Here is a 22,849-nt window from a genome sequence, read left to right on the forward strand (position 1 = left end):
CAGAACATAATGACTGGGTATTCAAAAAAAAAATCAGTTAATGAGATCCAACGCATACCCCCCTCCAAGTCTTCCCGTACCCTTTGGGGGGTACGCGTACCCCACTTTGAGAAACACTGATTATTAAACTTTTGTAATAAATGGTAAATTACGTAGGCTCTCCGAGTACAGGCACAAGTGCCAAATTGACTAATGTTATGTGGCTCATGTCATGGAGAACAATGAATACACCTAAACCTAGCTGGACATTGGGAACTGGACTGTTGGTTAACTTACGTGGGTCATTCCAACTAGGAAGCAGTGCGCCCATTCGGACATTTGTTGGCGCTGGACTTGGAGCCTGGTAAACCTCTGAACAAACGATCAAGAGGGAAAAGAAAAAAAAACAACATGCAGACTACATTGAAGAACACAAAAAAAAAAGATAAAAAGCAAAATTCAGAAAAACATTTTCTGGTTGGTCCTTTGCGTTTTGTTTTGTTTTTTAATTTAATTTTGTAAACAGTTATGAAACAAAGAAAAAAGCTTTTAAAATGTTGTCACCCATAGACATAAATAAATATAGACTGGCCGAAGGAAGTACCTTCATGTAACCTGAAAACAAGTATATATCTATTGTTGTCGGATTTCCGAATTATGAAAAATTGCATGATCTTCATTCTTAGAGATTAAACAAAACTACACTGCCTCCTTATTTACAATATATATAGGTGTGTGGCTGAAATAGATATGAATACTTAACTTTTATACTGCTCAAAAATGCTGTATAATAAAGAACACAAAATTGCAAGTCACAAATTTTCATTTCATAAAACTCTTCAATCGGCCAGTCTATATTTATTTATGTCTATGGTTGTCACGTTTATCTGATCTAAAGAAACGTTAACTTTAGGATGCGAGTTTTGAAATTTGGAAACTGAATTTCTTAATGGACTAACCAGACTTAGAGAGAAAGTCAAATCAATTAGTAGCAACACACACAGAAATACAGATTTTAATGCACATAATGCACACACAAAAAATAAATACAAGAAAAGAATTAGAAGAAAAAATACTTTGTAAGCCACGAATGTATGGCCAGTGCACAGAGCTATTGTTGCTACCATACACTCATTTTATTCATTTTTTTTTTAAATAGCAGATCTTCACCATGAATGTCAATCACAGCAATCTACTCTTAGTTTACTTTTGGTATTCGCTTCTCCTTGCGAACGCCGGTATGGACAGTATAGAGCAGGGGTTCTCAACCTGTGGGTCGCGACCCCTTGGGGGTCGATTGACGATTTGCCAGGGGGTCGCCAAAGACCACTGAAAAATTGAATTGTTTTTGTCTATGCATCTACTGCTGTATGTGTGTGTGGGGGGGGGGGGTCGCGGCAGAGTGGTGGATTGTAAAAAGGTGTCGTCAAAAGGGGTCGTCGAGCATTAAAGGTTGAGAACCGCTGGTATAGAGGGACTTCTCGTGGTCCGGCAGTTACGCTATGCAGGGCATGTATTCCATAGGGAAGACGAATGTATGCCAAAGGCAGTCTTTTTGGGTGAGCTAAAAGGTGGTCGACGTAACAGAGGCGCCCCACGAAAACGCTTGAAAGACCAGCTTAGGAGTCAACCTTCCTTGGCTGACCTGGTTGCATGCGGCCTCAGAACAAGACAGCTGGAGGTCACTCACGAAGGCCGCGGGACGCACATTTGAGACCAAAAGAAAATCCGCTGCCGAGGACAAACTCAGACGCGAAAAGAAAATCTGAATCGACCACTGGCGGAAAATGGTTATGCCTGAGCTGTTGCGGCGAAATATGTAGGTCACAGCTGGGACTGCGTGGCCACGGGCTCGAAGACAAGCCTTATTATTATTATTAATATTATTATTATTCGGTTGACATAAAGCAACATACAGTAGCATAGAAACAGAAGAACAAGGGAGATGGAGAAATGTGGATGCGATATAATGGAACCTAAAGAAAAAAGTAAGAAAATGAAAAGAAAAAGATTGGTAAAAATTTTGAATTAAATAAATAAATTACATAAGCAATGTCAAGGGTGCTCAAGTTTAAAATTACTGTTACCAACTAGCATAACTAGTTATACAAATAAACATGACTTACTAGAAAGGAAAACTATGGGCTAATATTAAAAGGTAAGTTGCGCGCCATTATTTGTGAAACTCACGTTTTATTATTTTTTTTAAATAGATCTAGTTCTTATGTTACAATAGCGACGCAAGTTCCCGAGAAAATGACCAGGTGATTCATACATACTGATTTATTCAAAGCACTTAGAAGCTTATTAACATCGGTAAATAAATTCTCTAAAGACTGAACGGTTGAAAGACTGTGGAGGGTGATGAATAATAAATGTGTTGTATTTTTTCCCCCCTATTTGTTGCAAGTAAAGTTATTCCCAAGTTTATCTCTTCCTGTTGGTAGCTTATCTCCCCTGATTAAACTGCTTTTCTGCGTTTGGAAAAGAAAAGAAAAAAAAATGTAGCCTCCCAATGCCTACAGAAGTCCAGGTGCAGAAGCGTGTGCATGACTAGAGCTTGAAACGGGTTACCCACCGCTAACCCTCCTCGACCTTCAAATAAACCATGTCTTCTTAGGCTAAGACATCTATTATTGCCATCAAATGAGTTCCGTTCTGCTTATTAGAATGGAAATACCCGGGCAGCGCTGTGTCGATAAATTTCTTATTGATTCGCTTAGCCAATGAAAACCGTGCGCGTGACATGTCAACCACGGGACGCAGACGTCACAAGAGAACGACAGTTTGCTTTCCAAATGACTCCGTTAAAAAAAGAAGAAAAAAAAAAACAGTTGCAATTTTTCTTTTTTTTAATTTTTAAATGACATGATTATTCTATCAAGCAATATATAAACCGCATTAAATGAAATATTTTAAACCCCAAGATTTAAATTACGATTACACCCGGGGGAATAGCGTTTCACAACATTTTTATTTTTCAATATTTTTCTTTTTCGATGGAGGATTTTAATTTGAAAACCAGGAGTTGAGTTGACGAGCTATGATTTGAATGTCTCATAATGGGCACTGCAAGGGGAGACTACTTGCAGTATATAATTAATGCGATGGAATAAAAGGTTGACATTCAAGAAGAAAAACACGATTTCTTGAAAATTAAATTTACTTAACAGTTCGTTCACTGGAGCTGTCCATGCGGCTCCAGGTTCCATTAAAACGCGGGGAATGTGTTTACAGATTAGAGGCTAATGTTTTCAGGAGGGGGGGGGGGGAGGGGGAGAGCCGGGTGGTGGGGCGCGTGAATGCAAGCCAAGCGGTTCAATCAGCTTGAATTTTTGAACACAAATCTCCATTTTATAAACCATTAACTTTGCTGGTTTTTTTTTTTTATTTCATGTGTCAACAATATGACCTTCGCTTTTGTAAACGTCATCTTCGTGCCTCATAGGGCCCACTAGTGTGTCCAGTTGTCTCCCTTTGCAACTTCTTGCGTGACTAAAGAGGCCAGTCCTTGAAACACAGCTGCGATCACATGTTTGGGCATCTGTAATCATCAGGCGCCGTTGCACTTTCAATCCGGGACCCCTCCTTTATGCTCGCTCTCCATAAACTTTTATAAAAGTTCCCTTTTTAGACCGTGTGATGTAAAGGTCATCTGTGGCGTACGGTTAACGAGGGTGTCATGTGGTCAGCACAACGACCGACCGCCTTTACTTTTCCCCAACTAATGTCAGGTAAACGTTAGAACTGGGTGGACTCAGAGGCGCCAAAGGATCCCGAAATAAAATTCCCAGTCTTCACCACTTCACGAGGATTCGAACCCGGGACCCCCGTTTCAGAAGCCAAGCGCTTTACCGCTCAGCCTTCATATGGATCTATCCCGTGGATCTATCCAGTGCCACTTTTTCCCAACTGCTAAGTGTCGATTTTTTAAAAACACTGACAATAGCAGTTTGTACTGTGTAGTGTTTACTGTGTAGTGTGTAGTGAATATTTATTTAAGTAGGCTACCTATGCTTTTCACACTTAAGTTAATCACAGTACTTTGTTTACATCCGGGTCACATCATTTAAGTCAAAGTAATAACATTTCTAAATAAAGAAAAAGAAAAGAAAGCCGAAGGGAGAAATGTGATGAAGAAATAATTAAAGCCGGAGAAAAATATTAGAAAATGAAAAAAAAAAAGTTTGGAGAGGTTTTTGAAATAAAGAGACAAAATATACGATGTCAATAATTCTATAGTGTCAGATCACCGATACCAAAAAGTTAAAAACCAATTACGGTACTTTGTGGTACAAACAGAAAAACTTATTTTGATTCTATGGTGCTGTAGTGTAACTGAGTTGATTTTCTGCGTGCGTCCAGCGTGTCAGAAGGTCATGCCCAGTGTGTGTGTTTCATGTCCAGTGTGTGTGTGTGTATAGACTGCATCAGTGCTATGCGAGACGTGCTGGTTTCATTCGTTGTTGACTATAGTCTAATTTTGTGGAATAAAAGCCATGGTATTGGTAGACTAGTATTTGTTGTTTCATTACAGGTGCTAAAAAGATGCAAAAAAATCATTGCATGTTGTGTATTTTGTACACCGGAGATTCAGATTATGAAGCTCTGAGACAGTATTGGGGTAAAATGATCACCCCTTTTGAATCCCCCTGAATTTGAGATCATTGCTACGACTCTCTATCAGACTCTCTTGCTAAGACTGGACAGCATGGCACATTCAAGAAATTGACAACTCTGGACCCAAATTGCGTGATTCTTTATTGAGTCCATCCAATTAATAGCCAATACTGTAGTATGGACAATACGTAAAGACGAACTGTATAACCGCTGTGCTGACCAACTCGTACTGGACTCTACTGTACGGAATTGATTTGATATATTTTAATATAGGGTCTCCGAAAGTTTTATCGAAAATGACAGAAACACCAAGGTCTTAGTCGCTAGTTCTTCCAGTGCATGACCACAGAGAGATTTGTACATGTCCTGAAGAGTCACCCTTGGTCTTTCCTCACGCTGGATCGTTTGCAGTACGCTGGCCTACGTCAACTGGTCACACACACTGACTAATCCAACACGAGTCGCCAGGTTATTTACAACCTTATCAAAAGGGACTCACGAGTCGCCAGGTTATTTACAACCTTATCAAAAGGGACTCACGAGTCGCCAGGTTATTTACAACCTTATCAAAAGAGACTCACGAGTCGCCAGGTTATTTACAACCTTATCAAAAGGGACTCACGAGTCGCCAGGTTATTTACAAAACATTATCAAAAGGGACCCACGAGTCGCCAGGTTATTTACAACCTTATCAAAAGGGACCCACGAGTCGCCAGGTTATTTACAAAACATTATCAAAAGGGACCCACGAGTCGCCAGGTTATTTACAAAACATTATCAAAAGGGACTCACGAGTCACCAGGTTATTTACAACCTTATCAAAAGGGACTCACGAGTCGCCAGGTCATTTACAACCTTATCAAAAGGGACTCACGAGTCACCTGGTTATTTACAAAACATTATCGAAAGGGACCCACGAGTCGCCAGGTTATTTACAAAACATTATCAAAAGGGACCCACGAGTCGCAAGGTTATTTACAAAACATTATCAAAGGGACTCACGAGTCGCCAGGTTCTTTACAACCTTATCAAAAGGGACTCACGAGTCGCCAGGTTATTTACAAAACATTATCAAAAGGGACCCACGAGTCGCAAGGTTATTTACAACCTTATCAAAAGGGACCCACGAGTCGCCAGGTTATTTACAACCTTATCAAAAGGGACTCACGAGTCGCCAGGTTATTTACAAAACATTATCAAAAGTGACTCACGAGTCGCCAGGTTATTTACAAAACATTATCAAAAGGGACTCCCGAGTCGCAAGGTTATTTACAAAAAATTATCAAAAGGGACCCAGGAGTCGCCAGGTTATTTACAAAACATTATCAAAAGGGACAAAGTGAAATAATCAATTTAAATAATTTAATTCACAATTCACGTTATTCGATATGAAACAATTTATAACTGCAATACTGATTAAAAATTGTTCTGGGCACACTTCGTGACACTGATATACTAATGAAGCACCATCTTCGCATCCGAAAATGTGTGGATGGGTCAAAGACCCGTCATTTTGTGCAAATTAAATCTCTAGCAGCTCTTATAGGATACTGAATGAGATTCATTAACTTTATACTTTCCTATACGTGTCCATGTATTTGTGCAGGTTAAATAAGTGAGGGCAGTAACTCGGGTACACCGAGTTTATCAACTAACAGACACAAAATTACAAACTCTAAGCATTCACGATATCATATCAAACAAAAACCAAACAAAACAAAAAAAAAACTCAAAAGTATGGGGGATTTTCATAAAAGGAGGTAAATCCGTCAAAAAAAACTTTTTTTTGTTGTTGTTGTTTTTGATCACATCCGGTGTACAGAATAAAAGAAAGGAAATGCTGTATTAAAATATCAAATATCAACCTTTTTTTTTCCAACACTGTAGAATCAAATTTCTAAGCTTTTTTGGTTATAGTGCAAAGTAGCCCTTATTTTATTATTTATATGGCATCAGTGTTCTTTTAATATAACGACCCATACATTTTTTAAATTACTTTTTTTTTTTCAAAAACGTCTCCTAATCTTATTCTTTTTATTTGTAGGCGTGTTTCTTTAGGTTCGCTTACATCGCCACTATATTTCTCAATATCACTTTTGTTCTATTTTCTGGCTTAAAGAACATGAACCGGATATAAACAATCAAAACGTCAACAAAGAGCAGATTACTGTGATTAACCTTCAGTATGAAAATCCCCCAAGTATTAAAACACGAATCCTTCCAAAAGTAGGTCACGATACGACATTGGACCTCACTCACCAATCGTAAACAAACAACATTTAGCCACGTGGTGCTCTATCTCTTCTATATAATTTACGATCTCTTGTTTAATTCATGATGGTTGTCACGTGACAGTTTTTTTTTCGTTGTTTTCTCAATAAGATCACGTGACTAAATGTTGTTTTGTTTACGATTGGTGAATGAGGTCCAATGGACATTGACATTAACCAATAAATATAAACATTGACAGATTACCACTAACATATCTGACAAATGCAAACGCAAGGAAAAAAAAATATTTAAAAAAATGAGCATATCAGGTGGCTAACGCAAAAAAAAACTAACCTTTTTCACACGTATACTTGACTTCTGCGTACTTATAGGTCCCTGGACATGGGTCAGTGAAGACTTCACTGTTGACAAGGACTGTGCACGATCTTCTTCCGTCACACCTGTTTTTTTTTTTTTAAAGACACAAAGTTCATCGTGACCTATATCATCGTGACCTATATATATATATAAAAGTCAAGTAACTAATATTATATTACTTCTTTAAAATTTTATCAACGACAACCAGCAAAGACATTAAACACTGTACAAGAACACTGTTTCAAACTTGTTTCTCCCTGTAGATTTGGAAATAGCCGCGCGAGTTACAGTCAGGAGAAAAATGAAACATTTTTGGCCGAAAATCTGTACATTTTAGGCAATGTGTCGTGCATAGGAGTTTATAGAGGTAACAGATCATCGTCGAAGCTTAAATAAGACAATATGGTGCCAGAGGCAGGAGGATTTAAGAATAAATTTAATGGGAGGGAGTAAGAGAGTGCTTCCCCTTTTTTTTAAATACTGTGCATAACTTTACACTGAGACTCCGACCCATTTCATTTTCTACATATACACTTACATCTCACCCCCTTTTATATAAAGTATCGCTCACGATTAACCAGGTGGTTAAAGAAAATGGACAATGTGGGGGGGGGGAGGCTTGTTGGCTGTATGGTAAATCACCAGGCTTCTAAACTGAAGGATCTTGGGTTCGAATCCAGATGAAGACTAGCATTTTGAGATTCGAGATTGCTAAGATGCACCTGAGTCCTGGGTATCTTTGTTGGTCGGAGGGGAAGGGGGGAGGGGAGGCTTGTTGGCTGAATGGTAAATCGCTTGGCTTCTAAACTGAAGGATCTCGGGTTCGAATCCAGATGAAGACTAGCATTTTGAGATTCGAGATTGTTAAGATGCACCTGAGTTCTGTGTATCTTTTTTGCACCTTGAGGTGGCCACGTGGGATTGTCGTTAATCGTCGGCCACAGAAACAGAGGACTTTTACATGGTAATAATACCAAGCACTATGCAATAATGTCTCCAAAAATGACGTCTCTCCTGCGTTGTCAGGCCCCAGCGCGGCTAAACTAAACAAACTCACTCACCTTTCCGAGATTTTATCTTTGGCCATCAGGTGGCAATCTATTTTCCAGCCATCTGTCTGTCCGTGTTTGTTGCAGACGGACAAAGAGAAGCGACCATAATGGGCCCGCACTATGCGTACCACCTCCCCAAGGCTGCAGTTGAGCTGGAGATGATAGTCTTCACAGGCAAGGCTGGTCTTCTGGATTGGGGACTCTGTGGAGGACCAACGTAGCGTTTTAATGGAGCAGTTTCAAGACCTATTTTAATACAATTTTAAAATGTTTTAATAGTAAATATTTGTAACGTAATCTTGCATGATCACTAAAATGGTTCAGACTTATTTCTACAGAACAGGTTTGATAACTTCAGCACAGCAGTGGCGTAGATTTATTTCCCTTTGATTACTTAACTCTTTCTCTCCGTAATTATTTTTCCGCGTTTTGGAAGGAATTCTTCATTTTGCTAATTACTATTTCACTACCTTGTTATGATTGGGCTTCAATAGCTTTGTTGTTTGTTATCAGAAAATGATTTATTTGGTATAGAATTAAAAGGAAATTCGTGCTCTTTTTATATAATTCAAAGTAAAGTTTAAAAAAGTAAACATTAATTTAATTTAATGAGGTCAAAATCAACGATGGTATCGTCGATTAGGAGAGAAAGAGTTAAAGCAGCAAGACTAGAGTTGAGTGAAAAGTTCATTCAAAGAAAGAACTTATTTATTTACACCAACGTTCATTAAATTCAATCTAGTTTAATAGCTGAACATAGTTTCGTTTAAAAGTGTATACCTTCCACAAGGAACTATAACATTATATTGCAACATTACATCGTTACAGCGAAATGTAGAATTATTTATTATTAAACTGTAAACTAGTAAGTGTATTTTAATTGGATTTTATTTAGGCCCTTAAGCCCAAATATTTTACACTCTGTAAATCTATTATGTTTTATATATAGACTGCTGCTGTATGAGGGAAACACTGTATATTAAATGAAATGGTTTAATAGAAACCCTGCGAGTTTTCGCGAATGGTCGCGTTAAGACTGCGAATCACGGAGAATAAATAAGAGGTACCGGTAAAAGCAGGGGTTCTCAACCTGTGGGTCGCGACCCCTTTGGGGGTCGATTGACGATTTGCCAGGGGTTGCCTAAGACCATTGAAAATATGGATTGTTATTGTCTATTCTTCTATTGCTGTATGTGTGTGTGTGGGGGGGGGGGGTCGCGATAGAGTGGGGGATTGTAAAAAGGGGTCACCGAGCATACAAGGTTGAGAACCACTGGGTAAAAGGAACAAAAATTCATGCGAATTGGTTCGGCGTTTCAAGATATATGTATGTATCTTATCTTATATAATACAGACGTTACTTCAAAAAAGAAGATGATTACGTCCTACGCGTCGTGCATTCAGTCATGCATATTAACCAATGACTTAAATTCCGCCAAGTCACTGGTTTTCCTGGCTAGCTCAGGCATGTATATATGTGAATGCATGATTGAATGGAATGGGTTAAGATTTCTTAATCGAGTAACAAGTTAAAGGACTTCAGTCCGAGCTCAATACTGATTGTTTTTTCAACTTCCGATATTTATGGGTTTTCTCATCTCTGACATCTGTTGGGGATATTTAACGCTGCCTAACAGATTCGTCAACTTTCAAACATGGACCTTTATTTATAGCTTTTATATATTTATATATAGCGCTACTTTCATGCTTATAGCATGCTCAGAGCGCTTTGGTCCAATCTCATTTGTGGACCAGTGGGGGGATTTGGAGTTGGTTTTCCGTGCTGCCTTTAGGCGCTCAGTAAACACAACTCTGCCCAAGTCGGGTGTCGAACCCCTTCTAGGTAGCCAAGACAAGCCAAGTTCAAGCGTACTTAGCCTCTCGACCACGCTTCCCACCTTTCTTAGCCAGCCGGCTATAGAGACGTCAATGTCGTAAAAGAACTTTCCTCAAAAGCTAATTACCCAAAAGGGGAGGCAGCAATATAATCTTCCCGCACAATACAGCATGGCTTGGCTTATTTGAGACATAATTCTAACTAGACCTGTCACATCAAACACGGCAGATCAACAGCTTGGTAATTATAAAACAATACTTCATAGCCCACTTGGCCAGGAATTGTTCTGTGCCTGATTCTATTGAGTTCAAACAGAATTACGTCCGTCGACCAATGCAAGATTCCAGATATCAATAGAGGAGTTCATGTCCCGAGTGTCAGGGGCAGCCGCACGCAACGTAAACAATCAAGCTGACCTGCATCTTGGCATAGATTCCATCAATCATGATTTCCTCAGCGGCTTCAGACACTTTGAATGCCAGTTTCCTTACTTGTTCCCTAGGTCTGCCTTCGAATGACACAATACTGTATCAAGGGGGAAATCAGCACTGACATAGATATGTTTCCAAGTACTTTAATCTCTTAATTTCAAATTCCAAAGAATATTGATAGTAAAAATAATAAAGACTGTCCCTTAATGCTTACAATACTAATAATAAAATATAAGATATTAATTTGCACTTTACCGAGCTTTAATTTGATTGCCTCAGTATATATCTATGTATGTATCTATGTATGTATCTATGTATCTATCTATGTATGTATGTATCTATCTATCTATCTATCTATCTATCTATCTATCTATCTATCTATCTATCTATCTATCTGTCTGTCTGTCTGTCTGTCTGTCTGCCTGTCTGTATGTCTGTCAATCTTATCTATCTATCAGGACCAAATTTAGACTTGATAAGGCCCATAGCTATTTGTGATATGGGGCTACTTGCTTTCTTCAAAATGATTGCAACCATCCCTGGAAAGATTTCTTGGGGCCCCCCTAGCAAGTGGGGGCCCTAAGCTATAGCTTATGTTGCCTGTAGGTAAATCCAGCACTGTCTATTATTATACTTTTGTTAGTGACTATTATCAATAACTAATATATTACCCTCGACCCGCGGGTCTTAGTTTGCGTATCACTGTCGATATAGTCACTGAGAGTGTTTTGGAAACAATTAAACGAAATAGGCCAGTGATGCCCAAAATACGGCCCACGGGCCAGATCCGGCCCGCGACGTGGTTCCATCCGGCCCACCGAATTGTCGGCACAAAGTGTAGAAATTTCCCTTCCAAAAAAAAAAAAAGGTTGAAAAAATGTATCTTTACCTACGTTTGGACCCTCATTTTTTCTCCGATGGATTAATATTATAATCTTTTACATTTGTGTGTTTATGCATTGGAACTCTGTAGAATTTACCACGAAAAGTGAACCTATCTTTAGTTGTTTTTTTTGTTGAACATGATAATAAGCCAACATATTTATTTTTTAAAGAAAGTGTCTGGCTGTTGAATAAAACGACAACATAAAAACGGCATTATAAAATAAATGTGGTGGCATTCTTGGTTTGAGCCGCGAATAAAAGATTGTTAAACTAGAGATTGGAGGATCCATGGGAATATTTACCAAAAAAGAGACCACAAAATGAGCCGGTGGTAGAGCTACCTACACTGTTATTCACATTTGAAGTCGAGAAATGAAGCTATTTTCTGACACGCAACAAAGATGATTGTCAAATCACCTGCTAGTTAAGTATTAAATCCACAAGTTTCTACCAAAATAGTTTCAGAACAGTTTCATTTCCTTTTTGTAACGTTTCGGTCATGTGGCCCGCTAGATGAGTGTCGGAAGTTAAAACGGCCCGCGGGTCGAATTAGGTTGGGCATCACTGAAATAGGCTAATAATGTTATAAGTAAAGCGAATGCGTGAATGTAAAAAATAGTATGAATGGAGCTATCAACATGGCTAATCGACCTAAATCCATTTTGTAATAAAAACATTTGCTTGTAGACCGACATATACTTAGACCGAGATCTAGAGTCTAGATACAACTATAATAGATGTAGACCTACTACTATGAGAGTGATTTCAAGGGCTCGAGAAGCTTATTAATTATTGTATGTTTGTATATTTAATATATCCCCCATACAGAGCCTCGTGTAGCCTGTCCAATCATAGTGTGCGTGCGTGGTGTCCCGCATGGTTGTGAGACGTAGAGAATCATATATATATACAGAAGAAGATTATGGAGATGTGTGGCCGAGAGGCTCGGTAAGATCGACCTTGGCTTGGCTACCTATCATGGTTCGACACCCGACTCGAGCAGAGCTGTGTTTACTGAGCGACTATAGGCAGCACGGAAAACCTCCCAGTTATACCCCCTCCCAATGGTCTAGAAAAGAGATTGGACCAAAGCGCTCTCAGCATGCTGTAAGTATAAAAGCTATTTTGTAAAACAAAAAAGCCGATATCTCTTTACTGTTGTAAAAAATAATACCCGAAAACATGTTTAAAAGACCACAAGTAAAGTGTACACAAGCATGGCCTATGATTGTCTACGCAATATGCGACCATTCAGTTATTTAATACAAAATAACGATATTTAAACAAAAAAAAAAAATAAAAGGTGAACCCTTTTGGGAAATCTTTTTGCTTCGATCTTTATTAATTTAAAATCCAAAAGACACAGCAGGCCTGGACATAATTTGTCCATTTGAAACGCAGCAGGCCTGGACATAATTTGTCCATTTTAAATAATATCCAGCAAAAACGCCATTAGTTGGAACCCATTTTGTTTTGGCCATTTAAAAGAGAGGGGGGTAGAGGGGTCCAGCGGGAGGTGGGAGTCCGACTGGACAAGGACAAATGACAACAACGGGATAAGAGGGACAAGAAAGTGATAAAAAAAAAGAGTGAGTGAGGAAAGGAGGAGAAATTTTGTGACAGACAGACGGAATGACAAGGAGAACTGAGTTAATGCTAGGGATGTTATTTGAGTGCATGAAACATTAAACAAGGGGAAATAATCCTTGCCTAATGACTCTTACAGGCGCTTCGTTCCCCTGTTTCTCCATTATTTCACAAATGACGAAATATTGAAATTTGAAATGATGATAATTGTCTATCCCGCCATTCCTCAAGCACAAGGCACCGCCCCCGTGATGGCGGTGGAATACAAGAGGCAGAACTCTTAGAGAGAGTATGAAGTGGAGATGAGAATGCAAATGATGGCTGGCAGCCAGATCAAATGTGTGACCTAATTTCGAAGTCCCCCCCTCCCACCACAAACAATCAGCTCTGAAACACTTTTCATTCAGCCCCTCAAACTGACACGTGACCACCATGACGTAACGACGTTGTGGTCATTCATCTTGTGAAGATCGGCAGACACGCGCAAAAAAGAAGCGGAAAATTTTTATTTTCATCCATCTTTCCTTACCAAGTGGCAATCTGTCAACATCGCCTTCACTTATTAGAAAACAATTCATTAACTCTTTCTCTCCGTAATTATTTACCACATTCTGGTCGAATCAACGTTGGTATCGTCAGTTAGGAGAGAAAGAGTTAAAGTAGGCCTCGTGTTGTCCGCCTCCAATAGTAAAAAAAAAATATTAAAGATGATAATGATATCAGATGCAATTCCATTTAACGTTGGTTACTCAAGCAGCTATCTTTCCTTGAGGACTTTTACTAAGTCGCAATAGAGATAGAAAGATTGATCGATTCAAGCGCGGATTTAAGCAAATACATAACGTTTGAGGAAGTAGGCGATCGGATTGACTTGATTGATTTGCAAGTATGTTAATGATATATTTGCTTTAATTAAGTAAGTTTATGCACTCGTATATTATAAGAAGCCTTACAAATACACAGACGCAGACACACAGTGGCGTAACAACCATGACGCGAAGGAGTCCATTGCGCCTGGGCCCATGACCGTTTAGAATTGATGTGGTGCCCCGAAAAACAAAAAAATTCTAAAAAATGTTTAAGTTGTCAAATATATTTCGTATAATCGCTTGTAAGAAGTTGAATATTTTGACACTACACTTGTAAAAGTACCGGCTAGGAGTGACCTTTTTGTTTTTCTTAATTCATGCATGAAGATTTGTGACACTCAAACTCAAGTCTTGTGATTCCATACCTACACATCGCTTAGCTACTGGCCACACTTGCAGACAGACATATACACATACAAAGATGTGAACACGTTTCAGATTTGTTTTTTTAAATTGTTAAAAATGGGATCAATTTCTTTGTCATTTTCCTAATACACAGAGCCAATCACATGATAGCACATTATTTTTATTGATCTTTGCTCATAACCAACACACACACACACTGTCTCCACATACATATGTTATTGATTCCATCAATTCCGTTTTTTTTTTCCACGCTCAAAAACACATGGTTTGTTTTCTACATCAAATTCAATCAACTCGTTGAATGCTGAAAAGAAAAGCTTTAAGTTGATACAATCTTTAATTCTGTCTTTCTGACCACTCAGCGAGGTTGTCTGCAGAATCGATTTAGTCTTTTGATTACTTGAAGAGATCAAATCTTGTCACTTTTTTAAAATATATTTTTCTGTTCAAAATCTTTACTTGAAAAATGGACGCTTATATTTTTTATGGTTGTTATGGAGTGTGTGTGTGTGTGTGTTTCTATGGTGACGGTGGGAAGAGGTTAGCGATTTGGTTGTGAATGATGCAACATAGTTGGCATTGCCGTCACGTGGTCTGGATTAAGGGAGACGACTGAAGAACTTGAGACTGAAATGTTGTGTTATTGTCGGGAGTTAAAATTTGTTAAGAAATATTCTTTCTAAAGTCTAGTACATTTATTTTATTCATATCAACTTGATTTTTGTCTATATTATAAAGTTCTATTTAGTTTGTTCACAAGGAAGTTATTCAAGTTATTTGAAGTTTTATTGGTTAACCCTTAAAGTGTTGAGCTTTGCATACAAAATGGAAATTACTATTCTAGTGTTAAGAGGCTCTAAACTACCACACGCGTCGAAAGGGTTAAGATATATTACTCCTACAACGGTTTAATTGTCTACTAGCAGTTTGGTGCTACAAGTCAACGACCGGTAACAACACGGACTTTAAGAATAGTTTTATGTTTAGAAAGTGTTTGAAACCATTGTTGTTACAGGATGTAACCTCTTCCCACCGTCACCTTAGTAACACACACAGGCTCCGCGTAACAGTCCGGCATATTGATCTAGATGCCAACCATATCTCAGAAAAAAATAGAGGAACATCATTAAAATTATTTTACTCTAGAAGGATCAAAAAATAATAATTTTAAACCTTTTCATATCATCTTATTACATAATGCACACATACTCTCCCCGTCTCTTTCACGTAGCAACAGTGGCGCAAAGGGGCTCATGATAATAATAATTATTATTTAATTATTATTTCATTTATAGAGCGCTGTTAACATACATGATGTAGGCTCAAGGTGCTGTGATAAACATTACAAACATAATCACGAGAGTTAAAATGGCAAACTTATCTAAGAAAGTTTCGAATAGATAGGTCTTAATGTTCTTCTTGAATTTAGTGAAGCATGCTGTCTGTCTGAGATCAGTGAGGAGTGAGTTCCAAACCTTTGGTCCGTGTACTAAATAAAGCCCGCAAAGGGTAACTTTTGAGGGAGAAACGTGGTACCACTATAAGATTGAGTCCATGGAGCGCAGGGCTCTCTGGGGGACAAGTGGAGTGATCAGTTCACTAAGGTATAAGAGCACTTCTTTATTGTAGATGCACTCATTACGCCCGGGCCCACAGCCAATAATAGCCCAAACGGTCTCTTATAGTGGAAGAATCATTTTACAAAGCTTATTTGAACTCGCTCCGTCTGTCTGTCTGTCTGGTAAAAATCTTGTATACGTTATTTCTCCCACTTTGCATTCTCGGATCAAGTTGAAATTCGAAGTCGATGACAATACGGATACATGAATCTATCCAAAAAAAAAATTTACCAATAAGTTAATCAATTAGTGTTAATGAATTAATTTTGCTTTATATAGAAAAAGTGAAATTATTCTTTCAGAGTATTGATATGCATGGCTGTAAATGTGGAGTTCTTCCTATTGAATTAGCCTTCTTTTTTTATATTTTACTTGTTCAAATGTGTTCAATGTAGGACTCTAAACAATGTGTACATAATGTTACTTGAAATCATAGTCTATTTCATTGTTCTATAGTTATCTATCTACTATATAAAATCCTTGGTCCTTGGTCCTGATGGCTGACTCACAGATCACTAACTCTCTCACTGGGCGTGAACAATAAAATACGAAATTTTAAACTGTCCTTAACTTAAGCCCAGACTAGAAGGCTACATTTTATAGTGTTTGTGCACACTCTAGATTAGGTGGTTTCAACGGTAGCGCGGCACTGGTATCGTCTGGCATATAGATTTAAATCAAAGAGTACAATAACAAAGGATGTAAATCTTGTAATTGGAAAGCTATTAATGGAAGGATGTGTTAAAGCAGGCCAGAGCCCTCCATGGGCTGTAGCGCCACTGGGATGGATGGATGGATTAAAGGAAGGTAACTCCTAAATTGTCAGAACATCTTTACATTCAATTCTAACGGTGTCAGATTTTTATAATAAATAATAAAAATAATAAATATGTCAACAATGTGAAAGTACTCTCTACTAGATAAAAGTGTTTGTTGTTGTTGTTGTTGTTGTTTTAAATTGTTATTTCTTTAATATTACGCTTTTTACTTACCGGTTAGGATACATGAAATTAAATATTATGATGAGTCAACATTATATAGCCAGTTTTACTATCGTAAACGAAGTCTTCATCATTTTAATGAATAATTGTGCTCATTGCAAGTTATTCTTCAATCGTTCAGTTGCCAGAATGTTGCTTAACTGAAGACACACCCGTTTGTTTTTTTTCATTCATTAATTTTTCCAATTACTCACAGTACTTTAGACATTCGTGCATGGAAAACAGAGCCCATGATCCCAACTGACTTTCTACTGGACGATAAACAACGATCTTAACACAAAAAAAACAACAACTTTGTCATACGATGGCTGCCTGGTCGTGCTGTTTGCGCGCTGGACTGTCGTTCGGATTTATCGATGGTCGAGGGTTCAAATCCTGCCCGCTCCCATCCCCCGTCGTCCTGCGGGAGGTTTGGACTAGGAAGTAAACTATCTTCAACTCTGAAGGAACATCCGAAATATGTAAAACATTTTACAAACAGAAGTGGACGTTGTAAAATATTCAATCAGAAGCTTTATTTTTTTGTTGTTGTTGTTGTCATATGTGCGTCAGGACAATTTCTACACATTCAGAATGTGACTCTTCTAGCAAGTGACATGATTGACCAACGACACTGTCTTTTCAAATGACCCAAAGTTTGTGGGCTTCGTTCTCCTTTACCTCAGGAGGAACATGTCCACCTTGTGTGGTCTTCCTTGTGTGGTCCGCCTTGTGTGGTCCGCTTTGCGTAGTCCGCCTTGTGTAGTCCGCCTTGTGTAGTCCGCCTTATGTAGTCCGCCTTGTGTAGTCTACCTTGTGTAGTCCGCCTTGTGTCCGCCTAGTGTAGTCCGCCTTGTGTAGTCCGCCTTGTGTAGTCCGCCTTGTGTCCACCTAGTGTAGTCCGCCTTGTGTCCGCCTAGTGTAGTCCGCCTAGTGTAGCCCATCTTGTGTAGTCCGCCTTGTGTAGTCTACCTTGTGTAGTCCGCCTTGTGTCCGCCTAGTGTAGTCCGCCTTGTGTAGTCCGCCTTGTGTCCACCTAGTGTAGGCCGCCTTGTGTAGTCCGCCTTGTGTAGTCCACCTTGTGTAGCCCATCTTGTGTAGTCCGCCTTGTGTAGTCTACCTTGTGTAGTCCGCCTTGTGTCCGCCTAGTGTAGTCCGCCTTGTGTAGTCCGCCTTGTGTCCACCTAGTGTAGGCCGCCTTGTGTAGTCCGCCTTGTGTCCGCCTAGTGTAGTCCACCTTGTGTAGCCCATCTTGTGTAGTCCGCCTTGTGTAGTCTACCTTGTGTAGTCCGCCTTGTGTCCGCCTAGTGTAGTCCGCCTTGTGTAGTCCGCCTTGTGTCCACCTAGTGTAGGCCGCCTAGTGTAGTCCGCCTTGTGTAGTCCGCCTTGTGTCCACCTAGTGTAGTCCACCTTGTGTATCCCACCTTGTGTAGTCCGCCTTGTGTCTTGTTTCCTTGAGGTGTAGTCTCACATTATAAGATGGCTCAATCTGAGTTCAGTGTCACTCAACTTACCGCCGGAGGGGGGCTCCTGTCAATGTTCTGTACCCGAGCCAACAGGTACTATGACTGTGCTACGCACTGATACACATTGATTTCCTTTGTTCCAATTCTGCATTGTTAATTATTGCTCATCATCAATCTGTTCATGTTTATTACATTACGGACCTCAATGAAATAGTTTTAAGGATTATGAAATCTAGTCCCATTTGTCTGCGTCCGATATGTCATAATAAGTAGGTCAACTATAGGTCTGTGAACTAGGTGCAATACTGCACTTCTGTCTTCGAACTAGAAAAGAACTTATCATTATTATTTGTATTAATAGAAATATCATTTTTATTGCACTAGTGGTCTAGCCCCTATACGGTCTTCAAAGACCGCATCACATATTAAGAGATTAGAGACAGGGTTACTATAGCGATTGGACCCCACGATGACCTGCTAACTATCGTAAAAAAAAAACGGAATCTAAAAATATATGGCCATATTACAAGGTCTTCGGGGCTCGCAAAGACCTTCTTTCAGGGAACAGTACCAGGAAAAAGAAGAAGAGGCAGACAGAATGGACGAGCCTGCCATTGAAAGAGGTTCGATCTAAGGCAAAAGACACAGAGGAATGGAGAAAGACGGTCGACAGATCTTGCATGGTGACCCAATGGTTCAACAGACTAGGGGATAGGTAGGTAGCCAAAATATATGCGCTAAATCTTCATGCATTTCCAAATAACAATTATTTCATTTATATTCCATAGCGTGTTTTTAATATGTGTGCATATATTATTTTCCGCTTAACTAATCTTCCTTCTAATTAGAACACTGCGCTATACAAGACTAGCAGCTCCATCATCTATGCTAAAGAAACAAAGGGACAGAACTCAAGTATTGATTCCATCTTGCAGTTCATCTCAGCAGTCCGAGGATTGCTGGTAAAGGTTTTGTTCTGAGGCTTCTATCTGTGTCTCGGGGTGAAAGCTAACAGCCCAGGGGCAGACAACTTCAAGAGGATAAGGAACGGACGAGATTTCCTGCATCCAGCAAGAAACAAAAGGCGGGGGAGAGAGATCACAAAACGGAGCACTGGACAAAATCCTATCAGAGGAAGAGGGGAGGAAGAGGAGGAAGAACATTTTCATAAAAAGATTAACAGCAAGCAAATAAAAATATTTAAACTTATTTAAGGGGAACAACTCCACATATACAGTACAGCTCTAAATACAACACGATTTATTTCCTTTTTAGGTAAAAAAAAAAAAAAAAAAAAAAAAAAAAGTAATTAATTACCAATAATTTTTTTTTTAATTATTGCTTCATGTTTTGTTACGCACACTAAATAATTGTGTTAAGTTTCAAACAACGTGTACAGAACAGACAGACAGACACAGAGTTGATATAAGTTTGGGAAAACTTATTCTGAGACAAAAAGAAGCAATAATTAAAATGAAATGTATGCTAAAGTTATGTACTGCTCTGAAAATATAAGATCGCTCTTTTATCTATCTGGCAACATAAAAGTGACTAAAAAAAAAAAGGTATACACACTGTGTGCTTTTATTTGTACAGTCTGTTCGGAATGCAAAAGTTTTGTTTTTTATTGTATTAAGTGCTCAGGGTTGTCGACACTCAGGCGTGTCTCTGGTGTGTCCTGCCAGAGTTTAGTTTATGCAAGCCACGAGACGAGTGTTGCCTCTTCAAATATGTGTTGGCTGGTCTCTGAGCAAACAGATCGGCGGGTTGTGGCCCTTTAGGCCTCCACGTTTGTTTCCCCTGCTGACTCGGATAACAAACTTAAGTGAGGCCCCCTCCCCCCCCACCTTTACGTTTTCTTTACCCCCAGTTCAACACACGCCTCCCTGGCAATACGCACTAGACAAGTTCTGATTGGTTGGTAAATTTCTATTTCAAGAGATACATTTCACGTAAAGCGCCTCCAGCTACCCGAGTGGTCATTTAGTTATGACTTTTTTTTGGTGGAGTAACCTAATGTTGACTACTGACCTATACCTTCCCCGCAGTATAGCCAACACGCCAGAACAGAGCTACGGTAATGGCACATACTGCGAATTGCTTAACTCTTTCTCTCCGCAATTATTTACCACATTCTGATGGAATCAACGTTTGTATCGTCGGTTAGGAGAGAAAGAGTTAACAGCTCAGCAGTATCACGTAGTCTAGAAAAGAAAAATGGAGGCAATGTGGCTGAGGGGGTAAATCGTAAACCAGGGGTCCCGGGTTCGAATCCTAGTAAGATTTTGGTTTCTAATTCCTGGATCTTTAGGGTGCCTCCGAGCCAGCTCTAATGAATACCTGACATTAATTAGGAAAAAAATATAGGCGATTGGTCGTTGTGCAGGCCACTTCACTCCATTGTAAACCGTGGGCCACAGAAACAGATGGCCTTTACATCATATGCCCTATAGATCGCAAAGTTTGAAAGTGGAACTTAACTTAAGTCCTACAAATTTAATTGTGTCGTTGAAAAAAAAAAGGGTTCTACAGTTAAGACGTCCAGGCTGGACACAACGTTATGACGTTTTATGACAACCGCCTAGTAAGTCGACTGGGAATGGCGATGATAAGGGTTGGAACTCGGAATTAATGCGTCCAAAGATCAAACAACCGTTCAACATGTAATAGTATTGATACGATCGAATCTAGACTGAAAAAAAACAACAACAAAGTTATTTGAGAAATGGGGACCTTAATATGCCCTTATATTGTCAGCGCTTAATATTCCCTTATATTGTCAGCGCTTAATATGCCCTTATATTGTCAGTGCTTAATATGCCCTTATTGTCAGTGCTTAATATGCCCTTATATTGTCAGCGCTTAATATGCCCTTATTGTCAGTGCTTAATATGCCCTTATATTGTCAGCGCTTAATATGCCCTTATATTGTCAGCGCTTAATATGCCCTTATATTGTCAGTGCTTAATATTCCCTTATATTGTCAGCGCTTAATATGCCCTTATATTGTCAGCGCTTAATATGCCCTTATATTGTCAGTGCTTAATATTCCCTTATATTGTCAGCGCTTAATATGCACTTATATTGTCAGCGCTTAATATGCCCTTATATTGTCAGTGCTTAATATGCCCTTATATTGTCAGTGCTTAATATGCCCTTATATTGTCAGCGCTTAATATTCCCTTATATTGTCAGCGCTTAATTTGCCCTTATATTGTGAGTGCTTAATATGCCCTTATTGTCAGTGCTTAATATGCCCTTATATTGTCAGCGCTTAATATGCCCTTATTGTCAGTGCTTAATATGCCCTTATATTGTCAGCGCTTAATATGCCCTTATATTGTCAGTGCTTAATATTCCCTTATATTGTCAGCGCTTAATATGCCCTTATATTGTCAGCGCTTAATATGCCCTTATATTGTCAGTGCTTAATATGCCCTTATTGTCAGTGCTTAATATGCCCTTATATTGTCAGCGCTTAATATGCCCTTATTGTCAGTGCTTAATATGCCCTTATATTGTCAGCGCTTAATATGCCCTTATATTGTCAGTGCTTAATATGCCCTTATATTGTCAGCGCTTAATAATGCGTTATATTGTCAGCGCTTAATATTCCCTTATATTGTCAGCGCTTAAAAGGCCCTTATATTGTCAGTGCTTTATATGCCCTTATTGTCAGTTCTTAATATGCCCTTATATTGTCAGCGCTTAATATGCCCTTATATTGTCAGTGCTTAATATGATTTTCGGATATCCACAGGGATGAAGTAATATACAAGTAAAAAGTATATAAACATTATTTATAAATATTTAAAAGTAATTATATAGTTTACAGCATCTACTAAAAAGAATTCAGAGAATGACCAACACGTGGAATAAATAAATCTTATTTCTAGCAAACGGCATGTCGACAACGTCGTCATGTGACTGACCTTGACATTTACTAACATCTATTTTTCTCCCATTTGTAAGGTAGTTGCGGCTTGCGCACGATCTTGGCTTATTAGAACTACCGAAATCCAGTGCATGCTCGGGTGTAACAGAGGCGGCCTGAGCAGGGCGCGGAGCCCGGGGCAAGTGTCATATCAGGGCCAGGATATTTTGTACGGAGAGCTGACGGAACAGTACTGATGACACATGCAGGCGTGTTTAATGCTATCTGACCTTAGTGACCTTTAGGGGAGACCATTCATGACTTACAGGAAAGCCTAATAGACAGTAATTGATAGCATGGTTTATCTCAGTCTTACTGTTTATATTGGAATGAGTAACGTCATTAACGTGTTAGGACTATGTAGACCTACGATAATATATAAAGTGTGTTACTTAACAATAAGTTGAAGCTTATTCTTCATGTCGCTGTGCGGGTGCGGTGGCACATTATTATGGCTTTTCTATAGCGCTACTTTCATGCGTATAGCATGCTCAGAGCGCTTTTGGTCCAATCTCATTTGTGGACCGGGGGGGGGGGGGGGGAGGGGGTATCTAGAAGTTGGTTTTAGGCGCTCAGTAAACACAACTCTGCCCGAGTCGGGTGTCGAACCTCGAGCCAAGGTAGCCAAGGTAAGC

The 22,849-nt window shown here is 39.1% G+C and overlaps 1 protein-coding gene across 12 annotated transcripts in view; it reads right to left on the reverse strand.

Moving 5' to 3' along the window:
* Positions 1–22,849, reverse strand: part of LOC106060681 (adhesion G protein-coupled receptor L1-like) — a 127,390-nt gene that overhangs the window by 36,269 nt on the left and 68,272 nt on the right. For 10 of the 12 annotated variants that reach the window (XM_056030322.1, XM_056030330.1, XM_056030326.1 and 7 more), the window contains exons 3-5: positions 8,250–8,442; positions 7,165–7,271; positions 277–351 (exon numbers count right to left, since the gene is read on the reverse strand). In XM_056030322.1, coding sequence (XP_055886297.1) covers positions 277–351; positions 7,165–7,271; positions 8,250–8,442 — 375 coding nt within the window. The remainder of the gene's footprint in view (positions 1–276; positions 352–7,164; positions 7,272–8,249; positions 8,443–22,849) is intronic. The other 2 variants (XM_056030329.1, XM_056030333.1) reach the window with 1 other exon arrangement.

The sequence above is a fragment of the Biomphalaria glabrata genome, chromosome 5 (assembly GCF_947242115.1).
Source record: "Biomphalaria glabrata chromosome 5, xgBioGlab47.1, whole genome shotgun sequence".
Lineage (NCBI taxonomy): Eukaryota > Metazoa > Mollusca > Gastropoda > Planorbidae > Biomphalaria > Biomphalaria glabrata.